Genomic DNA, 17,387 nt, shown 5'->3' on the forward strand with positions numbered 1-17,387 from the left:
CTCAGTCAACAAAGGGGTTTTCCAGTAGACAAGGTCTGACTACAGAGAGGGAAGAATGGTCAGCATATGCCTCTTGTGCCGTATTGTGGCGAGGCACAGGCTCCGAACTGTCTCGGAATTTTCCTTATGTGGAGAAGTCCCGGAGGGACAGCCAGTAGTAACTGTAGACAGGATATTGCAAGCTGTGCAAGAAGCAATATATATAACTCGCTATAACTTGCACAAAGCCCTGTGTATTGCTGTCATTTAGCCTTAGTAATTTCCACATATGTCAAATGTTACTGCCAATTGTATGTCATGTTGTATATGCCACTATATTCCCATCTGTAGTGTTGTGCCATATTGTGTGCCTCAAAAAATAAATGAAAATTGTTACCAATAGAAGTGATTATCAAAGCTATGGAAGTGAAACCCAAGTTGTGATGACCCTTTGACTTTTCAGCATGAAAAGATCTGTGGTTGTCGTCAGTGTTGCTCTATCGCTGCCTCTTGTATCTTTAAATCTTTGCACCTCTAACAATGATACGTTATAACTTATATAAATGTAAGAAAAAACTGACACATAAACATCCATGTCCATTACAGGATATCAGGATTTGTATGGTGTGTGTTTTTGTGTGTTCAGGTGCCCATCGAGAGAGGAGTTCCCCCTCATAGAGACTGAACACAAGGCTCATCTTAGGAGACTCAAAGGTCAGGAGACAAACATGACTGACACAATAAAAGGAGCATTTACTCATTTAACCATGTATATATGAGTCATTGGGATTTTTTCTTTCTGTTCTGTGAAGTCATGTGAAAATACTCTTCATGCTTCCTTTTTGACCATTTGACGAGGCCAAAAGGTGCTCTACTCGAAATACTAAAGAAAAAACACAGCTGCTGGAGGAGGAACCACACGCCTCTAAATACCTACGCTTTGTCCCAGCCACATGCACTCACATGCACACGCAGTCAGACAGCTATCAAAACATAAAAAAAGGAATGTTCGGATTCCAACAAACACACAAAGGGAGTGTGTGTTCACAGTGTGTGTTCATCTCATACACGGACACACAGATACATACACTAATTTCCATTGCACTCCATTATAGACAGAATCCCAGCTAAGGTCAGTTGCATTGTTTTTTTAACCAGAGCAGCAGTTTTCAGATTACATCATGTGCTTACATAATTGCAAAAGGCTTCTCCAATGTTTTCTCAGTTAATGTTTTAAAATGATAATGGACAATGTAGATATTGCATTAAAGTTCAGCCACCCACTCAGATCAGCTCAGATTGCTGTTCTATGCCATTAATGTTCAGAATATCGAGTACAGTCCCTTTAAAGGTATAGTAATGCACCCTTATTCCCTCAATGAGTTGGACATTTAAAGAAAAAAGTAAGCGCAGTGAAAGTACAACATTTTTCACAAATGACGGGTAGTAGCAGTTCACTTTTAACGCTCATCATGTAAATTGAAAAAATATTTTAGTTTGAAAGTTGTTATATCTGTAAGTCAATTTACAACAAGCTGTTTCCCTGTTTGGTTTGAAAGGATTGTGATGTGCAGCTCTCTGCAGATCTGTGGATTGGCATTAGAGATCTGGCTTCAACCAAAACTATTTTATAATGCCTTGCTTTGGCTGTCAAAGCACTTTGTAAACTCTTTTAAAGGTTTTTAAAGGTGCTTTATAAATGATGTTGTTCTATATACTACAAGTGTTGCTGAAGGTTTAAAACCATGAAAATGTGGGGATTTATGTGTGTTATTTTTATTGCTAATGTGTTTGTTAGGTGTGTGTTTGTGTTTTTTTTAATAGTTATTAGTAGTTTTATTACAGTGATTAGGACTGTGTGTTACGTACACAGTGTGTGTTAATTGTGTGTATGTATGTTGTCAGGTGGCAGTACATGGTTGTTTGGTGTTAGATGTGAGACTTGGATGTGTTGTCATGTGTTGGATGCCCCCCCCCCCCACCTCCCCACACAGCTGAGCTGCAGCAGAAGGACCGGGAGATGCTGGAGCTCCTACAGGAGAGGGTGATTCTGTTCTGTGAGCTGGCAGAGATGACGAGTGGTCACGAGGGCCTGCAACCTCCCATCACTCGCTATCTGTTCAGGGCAGACACCGCCCAAGCGCCGCGCGCTGAGAAACTGCTGCTGGACGCCACGACCGAGGGTAACACATCACCTTCATGTCAGCTGGAAAGATTTGTCAATAGGTATTTCATTAGTTAGTTTGCAAATAAGCTTAAACTCAACTCAACTGTGTGGGGTGTGTGTGTGTGTGGGGTGTGTGGTGTGTGTGGTTGTGTGTTGTTTTGTGTGTGGTGTGTGCGTGTGTGTGGTGTGTGTGGTGCTGCATGTCTGTGTCCACAGTGGACAGGTTGAGTGAGCTCCTGCTGGGTTCCAGCGTGGACATCCCTCTCCCATGGCAGCACAACCACATGGAGGTGGTAGAAACCAGTACGTCATACACACAGAACACTTCTACACAACACACTCATCTTATTATCATTAGCCAAATAACACCTTTGCACTCAGAAAATGAAAACAGCTGATGGCATATTATAATTGCCCAAAGAGTGCCGTTTCTAGCCTCAAACATAAATCCCTGTCCCCTCAGTCAGGTGTGTGGACATGGACCTGTAGTGATACTGAGTGACTGCTGTGCTTGTCTCTTGCTGCTCAGGTGATCAGGATCTGTCGCTCAATGGAGCACAGGATTTCTTTGCGGCAAAGGTGAGCTTGGGGGTGGGGGGAGAAATACTTTGTTATTATTTAAAAATGATACATATCATGACACATTTCATACACAACAAAACAAAACAACTATTCATCTCAAATCGTTTTAAAGTGACCACGTGGCAATTATAAAAGTGATGCATGCATTTTTCTTCCACTGGCATGCAAGTCCATCAAAACTATTTTGATGGCTTGAAATCCTTTATGCATTGATACATTACATACATTAATTAATGCATCAGTTAAGATATTTGAATCATCATGACTTCTGATTTATTAATGATGTTCATGTCTTCTTCCAAAAACAGACTAGTCCCAGCAGTGTAGAATTGTAGTGTTGTAATCATTGTTACTGAACATTACTTCTTCTTTACCTCATCATGTTTTTGCCCCTTCCACTGTAATAAAGTGCTGACCTGCTCCATCTTTAACATTGATAAATAAGATAGGTGGTACAAAATACATGTATTTAGAATCAAAGGACTGGATTGGTAAAATACAAAATACAGTATACTGGCACATTTTATAGTGGCTTTGTTCATGACAACATGAGGCACTTAAACTGTAATGCCTGAGAAGAATGCTCATCCTAGTGGGATTTATGATTTTTTGTTTTTTTACTAACTTTTAAGTGTCTGAAAACCAGAAATGTCTTGACAAATTATTTATTTTTGTGGGGTCATAATCATATCTTATTTATCATAGTTAAAGATGGAACAGGTGAGCACTTTATTAGAAAGGTCACGAACATGATGAGGTAATGAAGAAGTGTTGTTTGTTTAATTGTTTAATTAATCATGATCACATCTAGTACTACTACTACTGCTACTACTACTACTACTACTACTACTACTACTACTTCAGTTTCTTTAGCCGGCCACTTTAACTACTGATTTACCAATAAAGAAGACATTAACTTTATTAATAAATCAGAAATCATGATGATTCATATACCTTAATTGATGCATTTATTAATGTTTTTTTCCTGAGATTCTATTAATCCTTGTGCATTACTGATTGCTGGTGACATACATTACTACTTGCATGCTTTTTTATGTATGAAGTCATAATAATTCATGTACCAACGATATGCACGTATCAACCCCAGATCTGCACCCAACGACAGATACATGTTTTTCCTTGGGCTGAATAACCATAAAAACACCAAATAAATCGATTTGGTACGCAATTTAGGCAATAATCTTGATGTATCTCAGCTCGTACATGTACATGGTCACATACTTACATACATAAAAGAGCTGCAGCTGAACGTTAATAAGACAAGATAGAGAATGACAGATGTGTGGTAACATCAAACAAAGATAGACAAAGACACACAAGCACACATGCACATTCTTCCAGGGAAATGAGAGTACATTTTACATAGAATTCCCAGAATACAATAGGATCCCAATTACCAGTTGTCTTTAAGACTCTCCACCTCAATACCGAAATGTTAGTGCATCATGGTGCTGGATGAAAGAGCAAATATCACACAGCAGAGTGATATAAATTCAGTTTGCTGTAACTGATGTAGCAATGTACAATAGTACAGTAGTAGCTAATTATTGTATTTTGTTCAAAAGTTACATTGTACCATCAAACACTCCTCTATTTTGATTGTGGACTATGTGTTTCCCTTCTTGTTGTCCCTTGTGTTGTCTTCCTGTCAACCATGAGGAAAGAGAAAAACATTTGTCACTTTCTTTCAACATTAGTATCGTTTCAACATTGTAGGTGCTTTTTTTTATGTTTTTGGTGTTTTTTCCAAAGTTTTTTATTTTGATGGCCCATTTTTTGTGACAAAAATAAATAAATTGACTGAAAACGGGTCAAATTTGACCCAAGACAACATGAGATACAAGCTCAGCATGAGGAGTCCCACAGTATGTGGTTAAAGGTTTCACAATCTGTGTGTGTGTGTGTGTGTGTGTGTGTGTGTGTGTGTGTGTGTGTGTGTGTGTGTGTGTGTGTGTGTGTGTGTGTGTGTGTGTGGGTGTGTGTGTGTGTGCGTGTGCATGCTTGACAGAAGATCTACCAGAGGCTGGTGAATCTCAGTGTTTATCTCCATGCACTTCAGGTGAGTAGGTTTTGCTTCATCTTCAACCAGCTAGAGTCCCAACAGTACATGGTGAACCACATGTTATGCTACACACAGTGTAGTATGTAACTATTGAATGATTCATGTTGTTTGGAGACAATATTATGTGTAACTACCCTCAAGTATCTCTCAAATATTTAGTCTTTTTAGAAGTAAACATCCACGTATCATTTATTGTATTTCATGTAACTTTTACAGACAAAGTCACAAAGTGCTTTGTATGATACAAAATGTTTGAAAAATAAGTCCCATTAACCATAAAATGGGCAAGCAGAATGAAAAAAAATAACAATGTAAATAAAACTCTTAAAATAAAAAATAAATGTACCATCATGAGACTGAAGCAAGTAGAAACCGGTGAGTCTTCAGCTGCTTTGTAAAAGCATCAACAGAGACCACAGGTCATTATTCATAGTTTTAGTCATGTGACTGAGCAAAACACACTCTAATGGAATTCCATTGAGCTGCTGCACAAGCCTGTCAAGTTTTCCGCTTTTACAAGTGTTTAGATCACCTTTCAAACAAGGAAAACAAGTTATAAATACAAACTGCAAGTCTTGCAGTCTGTACTCTCACCTTTAGTTTTTAGTTGTTTGTGGGACAACCAGTAATCCCTGTTCAGAGGACCTGAGTGTACAGGTGATACATGATGATGATGATGATGATGATGATGATGATGACGAGACATACACAGGTGCCTGGCCATGCAAGGCTCTGTACGTCAGAACAAGAACTTTATAAGGAATCCAGAATTTGAAGATTGTGATTAAAACATAATTTATTGATGAAGGAGAATTACATTTTTTACTCGGTTAGTTTTACACACAGGCCCAACATACACACACATGCCCAGGACCTTTACATGCACTGAGATGTTAGAGTGAGAGGGGCCCATGAGAGGCCAGGGGTTCCCAAGTCAAGTCCCTACTGACTGAGCTAGTGGCACCCCCAACAACCCTTGGATAACCCTGAGTTTGGTCTTGGTTAATCATGTTTAGTTAGTAGATAATGGCTTGTGTGTATAATAGTTCGCCCTACTGAGTAAGAGAATTTAATGTCACTTTCCAACAGGTACACCTATGTTTCAACCTGCATATCCTATTTCAGCCTGTGCAATTTTTTTAAACTGGATTCTCTATCATATCCTGCAGGGTGCTGTCATCAAACAAGACTCCATTTTGGAGCTGCTACTGCAGCCCCAGGATACCGTGGCACCAGCTGCAGGAGGAGTATGGCGTCCTTTCTGGAAAGATGGTGGAAATCGGGAGGCCAATCCAGGGTCCACCATTGGGGAACTGGCTCTTTTGCAGAGACAACACAGCCTGTTGCAGGAGGAGCTGCTGAGGCTGCGGGATGCCGAGAGCAGGTTCAAGGACAGTGAGAGAGCCCGGGCAAAGCTAGAAAAGCATGTCCGAAACATGAAGGTCTGCAGCGGGAACACACCTGGCTCCCAGCAGCAAGTGGAGCAGGATTCTCAAGTAAGGGCAAGTTAGGGAACTCACAAGAGAAATATTTTAAAACAAAAGATCAAGGGCTTAGATTAGAATAGGGTTTATTGTCAAGTGAGATTTCATGTCCAAAACAAAATTCCTTGATGTTTTGGTGCATAACAATAAACATGCAAGTACTGCAAAAGTAATGAATCTAAATGTAGCACGGATAGAATGAAAAAACAACACGAAAACATACTATAAAGAATAAGTAGAATAGATGTGTTTTAAAGACCCCTCCAATAAAAATTGTAAAAAAAAAATTGTAATTATTAGCATGTCTATATGGTGTTTTGTTTTGTTTATTTCAAGACATATCATGAGTAGTTAACACCATGGCTCAGCATTTCTGCCTTGAAACCGCAGTGTACCAATTACAGTCTGTAAATTCCACAGCCAGGGTTTGATCTATCACATCCCTAAGCAGTCCTGTCAACCTGTTTGTAATGCGTAACTATGGCAATGGTTGGGGGTTAATGCTTAGGCCGGATCCAGAATTTGATGGGATCAATAAACAGTATAAATCAAAATTAACACCTTGTACAACCATGAGGAGTAAACAGGTTTCGATGTGTAAATGGCCAGATGGCTAATCGTGTTCACTGGGTATTTACAGTTCTCTTTTTTTTGCGGTTGTAGCCTGCATCTCTGCAGCCAGGAAAGGAGGACTCACCCAGAGCTGACACCCTGTGGTCCAGCCAGCAACCAGCTCACCGATCAGATGGCCTTCAGGACGGCAGTGATTTGGAGGTGGACATGACGTCAGATGATGATGGGACGGCATCTGAAAGCTCCAAAGGTCCGAGACATAATGTACAATGACTGTGAATGTTCCATGCCATATTTTGGAATCGTGGTGTTTTTTAAGGATGAAAATAATACTATTTCTTCTTGCGTAGAAGTTATCTTCCCACAGAAATTTGTCCTTGAATAAAAGTGAAAAGTTGGTTACTTAAAATATACTCTGAGTAACGTATACATAAAACTCCACACTGATTCATTGAGAGAACTCATGAAATAAAGTAATTCAAAATAAATTGCATGTCAATGTACAGTATATGCGTCACAAAAACCATCAATACAACCTTCTAATAGCAGATAGACATTTGCAGCCTGTGCGACTGATTATCAAATATAAATAAACAACCTGGACTTTCACTCAGAAGACCAGGGTTTGGGTGTGTGTGTTAGGGTTAGGGGTAAGGGTGGACTTAGTTTATATCCTTGACATTCCGGGATTGCTTTGGTGCCGCAGGAATTTCCAGATGCATGCATGTCCGTTACCTTGCTCTGTCTTTGTGTTGGCGTTCTAAACTCTGGTGGATTTCTGAGGACTATGGTTACCTGCTCCTCAGATCTCTGCAGGGTAAATCCAGACAGCTAGCTAGACTGTCTGTCCAATCTGAGTTTTCTCTCGCACGACTATTTTATGGCTGCTCCGTCTGCTAAACGCCGCCCATGACGACTGTAATTGGTGTAAAGAAAAGCCAACCAACCAGAGCACGTTTTCCCTCCCATCCCGGATGGTGCATGGACTAGCCAGACCTTCCTCCGCTCTACAGTGTGTGGGTGCTCTGGCAAAGCGAGACTGGGGTGCACTGTACATTAGGGCTGTTAATCAATTAACATTTTTAATCATGATTAATCCCATTAATCACACATTTTTTCCTGTTCCAAATGTACTTTAAAAGGGCTTTTTTACATTTTTAATGCTCCAGTGGTGTTTGAGACTGGATCTACTCTAACTCACATCAGTTCACATCAACAGGACATGCAGATAACTTTAGTCTCGCCCAAAAACTCAAGACCATATGAATCACAAGAACCTTAATCTTACTAAAGATCACTAAATGCCATTCACACAACTAAAAAACGTCCTGTAACGCCCTGCTACGCCATGAACTACTATTATTAGTCACTGTTCCATTATCTTTATTGTGACTATTGCCACTGTTCATCACACCCCTAACGGGCACCATCAGACACCGCCCACCAAGAGCCGGGGTCTGTCCCAGGTTTCTACCTAAAAGGAGGTTTTTCCTCACCACTGTTGCACTGCTTGTTTTTGGGGGAATTACTGGAATTGTTGGGTCCTTGTAAATTATAGAGTGTGTTCTAGACCTACTCTATCTGTAGAGTGTCTTGAGATAACTAGTTATGATTTTATACTATAAATAAAATTTAATTGAATTAACTTGAATGTGTGGGGTTAAAGAATGAAGACACCACTGAAATGTCATTTTCTTATACTTTAAGGGGAACTGTAAGCTGAATTATGTCTCGTTCTCTCTTTTTCAGATCTTCAAGATATTCCAGAAGAGATCTGATCCTCGGCACGTTTCACATTACTCAGCCTATAGCCATAGCCATGGGCGTTTTATGAGGGTCTCACCCCCCCCCACCACCACCACACACACACACACACACACACACACACACACACACACACACAAACACACACACTTTTTCGTCAATAATGCATCAAGAGCATCAATCTTTCCACACACACTATGATTCTAGGCATCCTTATGAAATCCATTCCGCTTGCTAATTAAGAGAATGCTCAAATCAATGAAACTCCATTTCACATTTCCACTGCCACCTTGCACCCAGATTCACACACATACACAGAGTGCCACAGTTTAAGAGCCAGAGGGGCAGAGAAGGACAAAGGTGGACTACTGTACACAATGTTTCCGTAAGTTATTACAACTCACTCTAACGCTGCTTTCTCCCTTTTTGACTCGTGCCCGTGGACAGATTTAAGTTGGGAATGCACCCAGGACGCTTTCAAGACGCATTGAGATCCCGTCACTCAGACTCTAGGCCACGTGTGTTCTTACACCAGTGAGAACTAGAATGTGTCCAGGGCCACATTAGGCATACTCAACCGCGAGCGAAACTATGTACTCATTCAAAGTATTTCTCATGTTACAGAAAGCACTGAGAGTGAGTTGTGTTTTGGATGTTATAATCAGAATGTTGGGGATGTGTGGCTGTTTTTGTTCCTCTGCTGCCTGATCTCATATCCCCAGCTGTCTGGAGATCTGTGCAGTGCGGTTGTATAGAAAAGGCAGTCATTGTTATACAATAACCTTCTTTTAAGCTTCATAAAACTTCTCAAAGACCGCAAGAGCAACATTAACATTTTGGCACCTAACAAAAAGCACCCAGATATTATTATATTATATATAACATCCACTAACTATAGAACTATTTCACCTATTCTCCAGCCCCACAGACAGAACCAGAACTAAACACAATCAACCCATAAACCAACTACACAGGCCTTTGTCCTTTATACACATCAAATGATAATGTATCCAATAAACTGAAACATTACTTAAATACTGAAATGAAGGATTAAGTAGACACAAACACCCTAACCCCTGACCCTGACCTTGGTATTGGGAACAGGGTGAGTGAGAGTGTGACTTGGCGCAAAATGCTTTCTTCTGAGGGTAAGTAGCAAATGTAGTCTACCCATCATTCTTCTCAGGCTAGTATAGCCAGAGAAAAGTACCAAACCACCTGACATCTGCTCAGTTAGAACCTTTCTGCCCATGGCTATAGTTGATTCTGATATGAAGTGATTGACTCCAATGTGCATGCCTATCTTTTCTGCCGGTCTTAATATTTATTGGCTGCTTTGCTTCTAAGTAGATAACCTTTAACAGTAAGCTGTTTTATTTCTGTGTCAGGCTTTGGATTGATGATTTCATTCCATCAAGGGTTTGGATGACTGATGGATAAGCTAATATTGAACTCTATTACAGTTAATCTTAAGATTTGACAAAATTATTATTAGGACTAACGGTAAGATCACACTTTTTTTTTCCTTCTCATTTTTATGTTAAAAAATAACTGAAATTAAATGAATGTAAAACAAGTCAGGGTGATTGTTTCCTCCCAAAATATCAGGGAATGTTAATTTATTTATTGTAAAAATAACAATACTATAATAATAATAATAATAATACAGAAATTAAATTTTAAAAATAGGATTTGCACCTTTGTAGTTTAAACATTGGTGTCATTCAATCCCGTTTAACATACAAAGTAGTAGTGTAGTCCTTTACTGTAAACAGGCGTTGCACAGCATGAAGCAGCACTTTAAGCCACACTGCTCCTCTTTAATATTTATAAAAACAAAAACAAAACAAAAAATAAGTTTCTATTCTATAAAAATCTATTTAATAAAACAAACTGTACTACAATACTAGAAACATGCATACCAAGCACAATATACTGCAATAAATCCTGCTCCTACGATGCTTATCCTCCTAATAATACGTAACATTGGCTGTGTCAGTCAGAAGTCTAAAACGATTCCTAAGTTCTTTGTCTTGAAATATTTTACACTTAAGAATAAAAGCATGGCTGAGGTCTGGATTCCTCCATCACTGTGGGTAAAACCAACTCTCCTGGGTCCCCAACGCAAATTTACGAATCCTACTATGGACACGCCAAGACCTGCCCTTCAATAGAATTCACACACTACTATTGGCCAGATGTCCATGCCTACATGTACAGATCCTGTCCCCTGTCCAATCAGCCTATCCTAACCTTAACCACTCGAGCTGTCAATGCCTAACCCCAACCAATTGAGTGATATTGAAGGGCAGATCTTGGCCATAGTAGGATTCGTAATTGCTGTCCCCAACCTGCCTCCTAACCAGGACTCATCTACTTCCTCGCCTTTCTTCTTGCTATGCTACGTCATAACTACTACAGCAACTGGAGGGCGCTGTCACTAAAAACGTTAACTGAGTTGTAATTGCTGCTTGAAAAAAGGGCTTACTTTATGTGGGTGGTTTTCAGGAGAGGGCAGTGTCGCCGAAATACATCCTGAACAGAGTTCTGGGAAATCCTAAGCACTGTATAGGGACTTTAAAGTTTTGGTAAAGAATCAGTAGTCTGTTTGGTTGTTTTGCATGTTTTCAAACCTACCCTCTCCTTTTTCTTACTTCTTTAATAGAAACAAGCTTTGAGCTTAATTGTGTTTTTATTATATTTAACTCTTTTTATGATATGCTAGGACTGGCTGATGGCAGTCTGTACCGCCAAGAAGGTTGGAACAAACATACACTCTGTCAAATGAATGTCATATTATCTTCAGGATATAGCATGAATGTGAACTTTCAACAGTTATCCTCATAATAGAGTGTTGTAACTGTATGTATTCTTTTCTGCTAAACATATTTCAGGCTACAATCTCAGTGACATATTGACATACGTGTATCTCTGCCTAAAATTGCAAGCTTAGTAAAAACTTTAATGGCAAACATTGTTCAAAGGCAACATAGTTATGAGATGTATAAGGTATTATATATTCAGCAGAAGCTGTGTTTGTCAGTGCAGCGTAAGGCCGAACATAAACAGGGACTCAACCTATTTTTAAAAACACCTTTGTGTCATTCATGTGAATTGTATTACTACATTAATTAATAAAAAATGTAATACAAAACTTATTTGTGTTGGTGTGAAAATTCAAAGTAAGTATTTCCTAGTTGAAGACAAGTGAAAGAGGCCAATGGATGAATTAATTAATAAATAAAAGGATGAATGAATGAATGACTATGCCAATGATACAGTTATGTTAAATGACTGAAACATGCAAATATGTGGCTATGCACCTCCCAGCCACTCTGTCTAATTGATGTGCACAAATTTATAATATTTTAATACACAACCATCAGAGCAGCATAGAGGTGAAGTGGTTAGGACTGTGGCTTGTTTGGTTCATTGGAGACTCCAGATTGTCCGTGATCAATGGTTGTGTGTATGTATGTGACAGACTGCATGTGACAGAGTGCATATATGTAACATACTGTATTTATGTGATAGACTGTCTATATGTGACAGACTGTCTATATGTGACAGACCATGTATGTGACAGATTGTCTATATGTGAGAGACTATGTATGTGAGAGATTGTTAATATGTGATAGACTGTCTACATGTGACAGACTGTCTATATGTGACAGACCATGTATGTGACAGACTGTCTATATGTGACAGACCAGGTATGTGACAGACTGTATATATGTGACAGTCTGTATATATGTGAACAGTCTGTATTTATGTAACAGTCTGTATATGTGACAGACTGTATATGTGACAGACTGTATATATGTGACAGTCGTATATGAACAGTCTGTATAGTGACAGACTGATATATGTGACAGACTGTATAACATGACAGACTATATACTGTGGTGGACAGTCTGTATATAGTGACAGACTGTATATATGGACAATATATACTGTGGTGACAGTGTATATATGTGACAGACTATATATGTGACAGGATGTATATGTGACAGTTGTATATGTGTACCGTCTGATATATGTGCAGATGTATATGTGACAGACTATATAACTTTGTGTGGACAGTCTGTATATATGTGACAGAAGTATATATGTGACAGACTATATACTGTGTGTGACAGTCTGTATATGTTGAAGACTGTATATAGTGACAGACTGTTATACGTGACATACTGTATATATGTGACAGACTGTATATACGTGACAGACTATATACTGTGTGTGACGACTGTAATATGTGACAGATTGTATATGTGACAGTCTGTATATATGTGACAGTCTGTATATATGTAACAGTCTGTATATGTGACAGACTGTTAATGTGACAGACGTATATATGACAGTCGTATATATATGTGACAGACTGTATATATGTGACAGACTGTATATATGTGACAGTCTGTATATATGTAACAGTCTGTATATATGTTACAGACTGTATATATGTGACAGACTGTATATACATGACAGACTATATACTGTGTGTGACAGTCTGTATATATGTGACAGACTGTATATATGTGACAGACTATATACTGTGTGTGACAGTCTGTATATATGTGACAGACTGTATATATATGACAGACTATATACTGTGTGTGACAGTCTGTATATATGTGACAGACTGTATATATGTGACAGACCATGTATGTGACAGACTGTATATATGTGACAGTCTGTATATATGTAACAGTCTGTATTTATGTAACAGTCTGTATATATGTGACAGACTGTATATATGTGACAGACTGTATATATGTGACAGTCTGTATATTTGTAACAGTCTGTATATATGTGACAGACTGTAAATATGTGACAGTCTGTATATATGTAACAGTCTGTATATATGTGACAGACTGTATATATGTGACAGACTGTATATACGTGACAGACTATATACTGTGTGTGACAGTCTGCATATATGTGACAGACTGTATATATGTGACAGTCTGTACATATATAATGTATCATTACATTAAATAATAAAAAATGTAATACCAAACTTATTTTTGTTGGTGTGAAAATTGTATTTCCTAGTTAAAGTCAAGTGAAAGAGGTCAATGGATGAATGAATGAATGAATGAATGAATGGATGAATGAATGACTGATAACTATGCCATTGATGCATTTATGTTAATGGACTGCATTTAGAAATGATTGACACATGCATATATGTGGCTATGCACCTCACAGCCACTCTTTCCAATCAATGTGCACAAATGTACAATATTTTAATACACAACCATCAGAGCAGCATGGTGGCCTCACTGTCAGCATGGCTTTCCTCCCGCAGCCCAAAGACCTGCATGTCTGGTTCACTGGAGACTCCAGATTGTCTGTGATAAATGGTTGTGTGTCCATGTGTAACAGACTGTATATATGCGGATGGATTGACAATCAGAATTACTTTATTATGCCAACAGAGTGTAAACTTAAATTAAAAAACATGGGTGGGGTAAACTGTCCAGGTACTTCCAGGAAGGAAGACCTCTCTTTAACAAAGACCTGGACACACGACCCAAAGGTCCAGAACAGCATTCATAGTGAGGGGAGGCTAGACCCCCACAGGCAAAGATCCAGATCCTAGTCATCTGGATCACTGAGTGTTTTTACAGGCACACTAATATTCCACTCTTATTCCAATTATGACAATATTCTGAATTTGCTACAGTTCATATAAACACCATATTCTGTTCAGAAGTTTGTGACAGTTTACAGATTATTGTCTTTTTTTAATTGAGGGCAAAAACCAGTATAAAACGTGCACGTAAACTTAGTTATTGACAGCCAAAGAAAAGAGAGAGGACCCGGGTAGTGAAAGAAGAAGGGTGTAGAGAACATCGGCGATGTCTCCTTCCAGAGATCATGAGAAAGTCATTTCTAAATGAAACAGCTCAGAACCAGCTCTGTGGGTTATCATGAGTAACTGACTCATGGTTTCTGGAAAGAGACACTGATTTTGAGTTTTTCAAATGTGGTTTTTGTCGCTGTGAGCACCACAAACTGAGGGCCATCAACTTACATTTGATTAGAGAGAAGGCAGACATGTCCAACACTGAGCAACTCGCACCAAAACCATCCAGACTGTGTATTTGGGATTTGGGGGTGAACTGTCCCTTTAAAAAAATTATTTATTTCATTTGATTTTGTACTGATTTGACTGAATGAAACATTAAACATAAAGAATAACATGAATATTAAACTTTTAAAAACATCAACACTTTTGTTGATGCTTTGTATCAATGTTTTCAACTTTTTATTACGTTTTTGTCTCTTTTTTCAACATTTTTGCCGCTTTTTTTCAATGTTTGTGACTTTTTTGTGACATTTTCAACACTACGTAACACCAATTTGATAACTTTAGTTTTACTGTTATTTTGGGATTTTATGGTCAATAAATCTTATTTATAGGAAATTAAACCTAATGTTTGAGTTAGAAAAGCAGAAATTAGGAATTATTTAGGAAATTAAAGGAAAGTATGTTGATGGATAATCACAGGCTGGAATATGTCAACTTGTCAACCACTTCAATTTTTTTAAATGTTGTAAAATTGACACCCCAAAAATGAATGAAAGTAGAGATTTGTACTTGCCAAAGAGCATTGTGTGGAACCAATCTTATTTTGGGTATTACAATTGGGTAGTCAAGAAGAACAAAAATTGTTTTTTTCTTCTTATATGTTTACTGTATATCTCTTTAATTGAAATATGTCATGAAGGAAAATCTCCAAACACTGCAGACTGTGAAACAATGCAGATTTTCTGATTGGAGCGCAAAAGCAACTATCTCCATAGTTGTTAAAACATTATTCTGAATTACTCCGTCTGTGAAGACTGTTTCTAATTGAACTTTCGAACAATGAAAGTAAACCAACTCCCGGATTGACACATAGAGTTAATGCTCGACTCGACTCACTGACCACTCCCTGTAATGGAAAAGGTCAGTGTCCAACATACTAACCTACAGACAAGGAGGAGAAACTGATCGCGACCTTTCCATCGGCGTGTTAGTTCGATGACAAATAAATGTGTGTTGCAGTCATTCACAAACACGCTATCAAACTTCACGAGTAATTCTGTTCCTTTTTCTCTGCGTTCACGTCGGCCTATTTGTGTGCCCAGCAAGTCTCTTATTCTAATCCTCTGGACAATGTCAGCCAAAAGATGTTTATTAATAACCAACTGGGGCCTAGAGAGGGGGATAACTGACATACTCACCCCATTGCTCCGGTACCCTGTCCATCCCCAGGAGAAATCCAATTATAGGCATTATAGGCCAGGTGATGGAATAGAGTTACAGGACAGGCATTCCTCCCCGGTGTCAGTTTGTATTGTGTTTGTTCTATCTCACAACCATTCACCCACCATCACCAAGACGTTTTAAATCAATAAACGCTCAAGAGACTCTTCAAACTTAAAAGGAGCTGTGTAAAAAAAAAGTGGGCTTTAAGTCATCAATTTAAGCAGATTTCTTTCAGACACAGCCTGTAACCTTGATGTCTTAAGCAATGTACAGTGACAAGAAATCTTAACCATTCAAGGTCAATCCTAAAAAGTGAAGAGGAAGGATGAAGAATGCCTTCTGCTGTGAAATACTGTACATCAAACAACTACATCCTTCTGTGATTGCAAGCTGAAAAACACTGAGCAGAACATCCTTCAGAACTGGACCCAAATCTGCACTAATACATGTGTTTGGGTGAGCAATGGCTCTAAGGACTGAATGGAACGGGACTCCCCTTTTCTTTCATCTTACTGTTTTCGTGCTGTTTGGTTCAATTGTCTTAACAGGAACACGTGATTAGTATATATTTGGTTCTGTAGTTATTATTTATTTCACATTACTGTTTAATATGTTTGTTTGGTCATGTATGCAAAGAATCACCAAATTTCTCCTAAGTGTATCATACTGTGGCTATAAACCTTTTTCTGATTGTGGTTCTGATCAACTTAATAAAGAATAACGTCCTTTCATCAGAAAAATATAAACCAGATTCTAATATGTCCAACTTTTTACATGAGTGCTTTGAGCTTTCTTATTGATAAGCTTATACTTGTAATCATTGAGATTCAGAACCATTCCTAGGCCTCAGCTAGTACATTAATGTCGTTGCCCACAGCAAACACAAACATTGTCTTTCTTTTTAGTGCTTGATCAGGTGACATTATCAAAAGTGCAGAACAGCTCTTAAATGGACCTTTCCCATTTTTATATATATCAACTCTTCCTTGCGTGATATGTTCAATGTGCTGTAATAGAAGCCCACCCAGCGCCACATGGCATGGCTGGAACAGTGCTCTGTTCTCCTAATGGCAGCAACAGCTGTAGTTTAACGGCACGGTGGCAACAACAGGAGTAGAAACAGATATGGAAACCTGCTACAACATACTCCTTCATCAAGTCTGTTTTGAAGACAATTAGTAGTAGAAGAGGAAGAATCAAAGTACCCTGAACCATTTTAAAGATAACACATTTATGACTGAAGTCAAACACAAAACCACAACTGACAGCTACCAACATCTGACCTTTGACTGCTCTGTCACCAGAGCAGTGTGTGTCAGACGGAAAAAGACAAAAGCTTTTCCTTTTGTTGTGTCTTCTTTATAGCTCAGCCCTTTTATTTCGTATTAGAGAAACTTTATTGATTTCCCATGCAGGGAAAGGAAAGTTAGATTATCTTTTTGTTCTTTTCTCCACGTTGTGAGTGGGTAACTGTGGACGACAGTGGAGGGTTGA

At 38.6% G+C, this 17,387-nt stretch overlaps 1 protein-coding gene across 5 annotated transcripts in view; it reads left to right on the plus strand.

Moving 5' to 3' along the window:
- arhgef2a (Rho guanine nucleotide exchange factor (GEF) 2a) overlaps nucleotides 1-11,538 on the plus strand; it is a 31,031-nt gene extending 19,493 nt beyond the window's left edge. For 2 of the 5 annotated variants that reach the window (XM_032536200.1, XM_032536201.1), the window contains exons 15-22: nucleotides 626-693; nucleotides 1,974-2,162; nucleotides 2,363-2,449; nucleotides 2,676-2,725; nucleotides 4,758-4,808; nucleotides 5,981-6,307; nucleotides 6,959-7,118; nucleotides 8,618-11,538. In XM_032536200.1, coding sequence (XP_032392091.1) covers nucleotides 626-693; nucleotides 1,974-2,162; nucleotides 2,363-2,449; nucleotides 2,676-2,725; nucleotides 4,758-4,808; nucleotides 5,981-6,307; nucleotides 6,959-7,118; nucleotides 8,618-8,646 — 961 coding nt within the window. In that variant the 3' untranslated portion in view covers nucleotides 8,647-11,538. Of the gene's footprint in view, nucleotides 1-625; nucleotides 694-1,973; nucleotides 2,163-2,362; nucleotides 2,450-2,675; nucleotides 2,726-4,593; nucleotides 4,649-4,757; nucleotides 4,809-5,980; nucleotides 6,308-6,958; nucleotides 7,119-8,617 lie in introns of those variants that run through there. The other 3 variants (XM_032536203.1, XM_032536202.1, XM_032536204.1) reach the window with 3 other exon arrangements.
- The last annotated feature ends 5,849 nt before the right edge of the window (nucleotides 11,539-17,387 follow it).

This window comes from Etheostoma spectabile, chromosome 14 (genome assembly GCF_008692095.1).
Source record: "Etheostoma spectabile isolate EspeVRDwgs_2016 chromosome 14, UIUC_Espe_1.0, whole genome shotgun sequence".
Taxonomy (NCBI): Eukaryota; Metazoa; Chordata; class Actinopteri; order Perciformes; family Percidae; genus Etheostoma; species Etheostoma spectabile.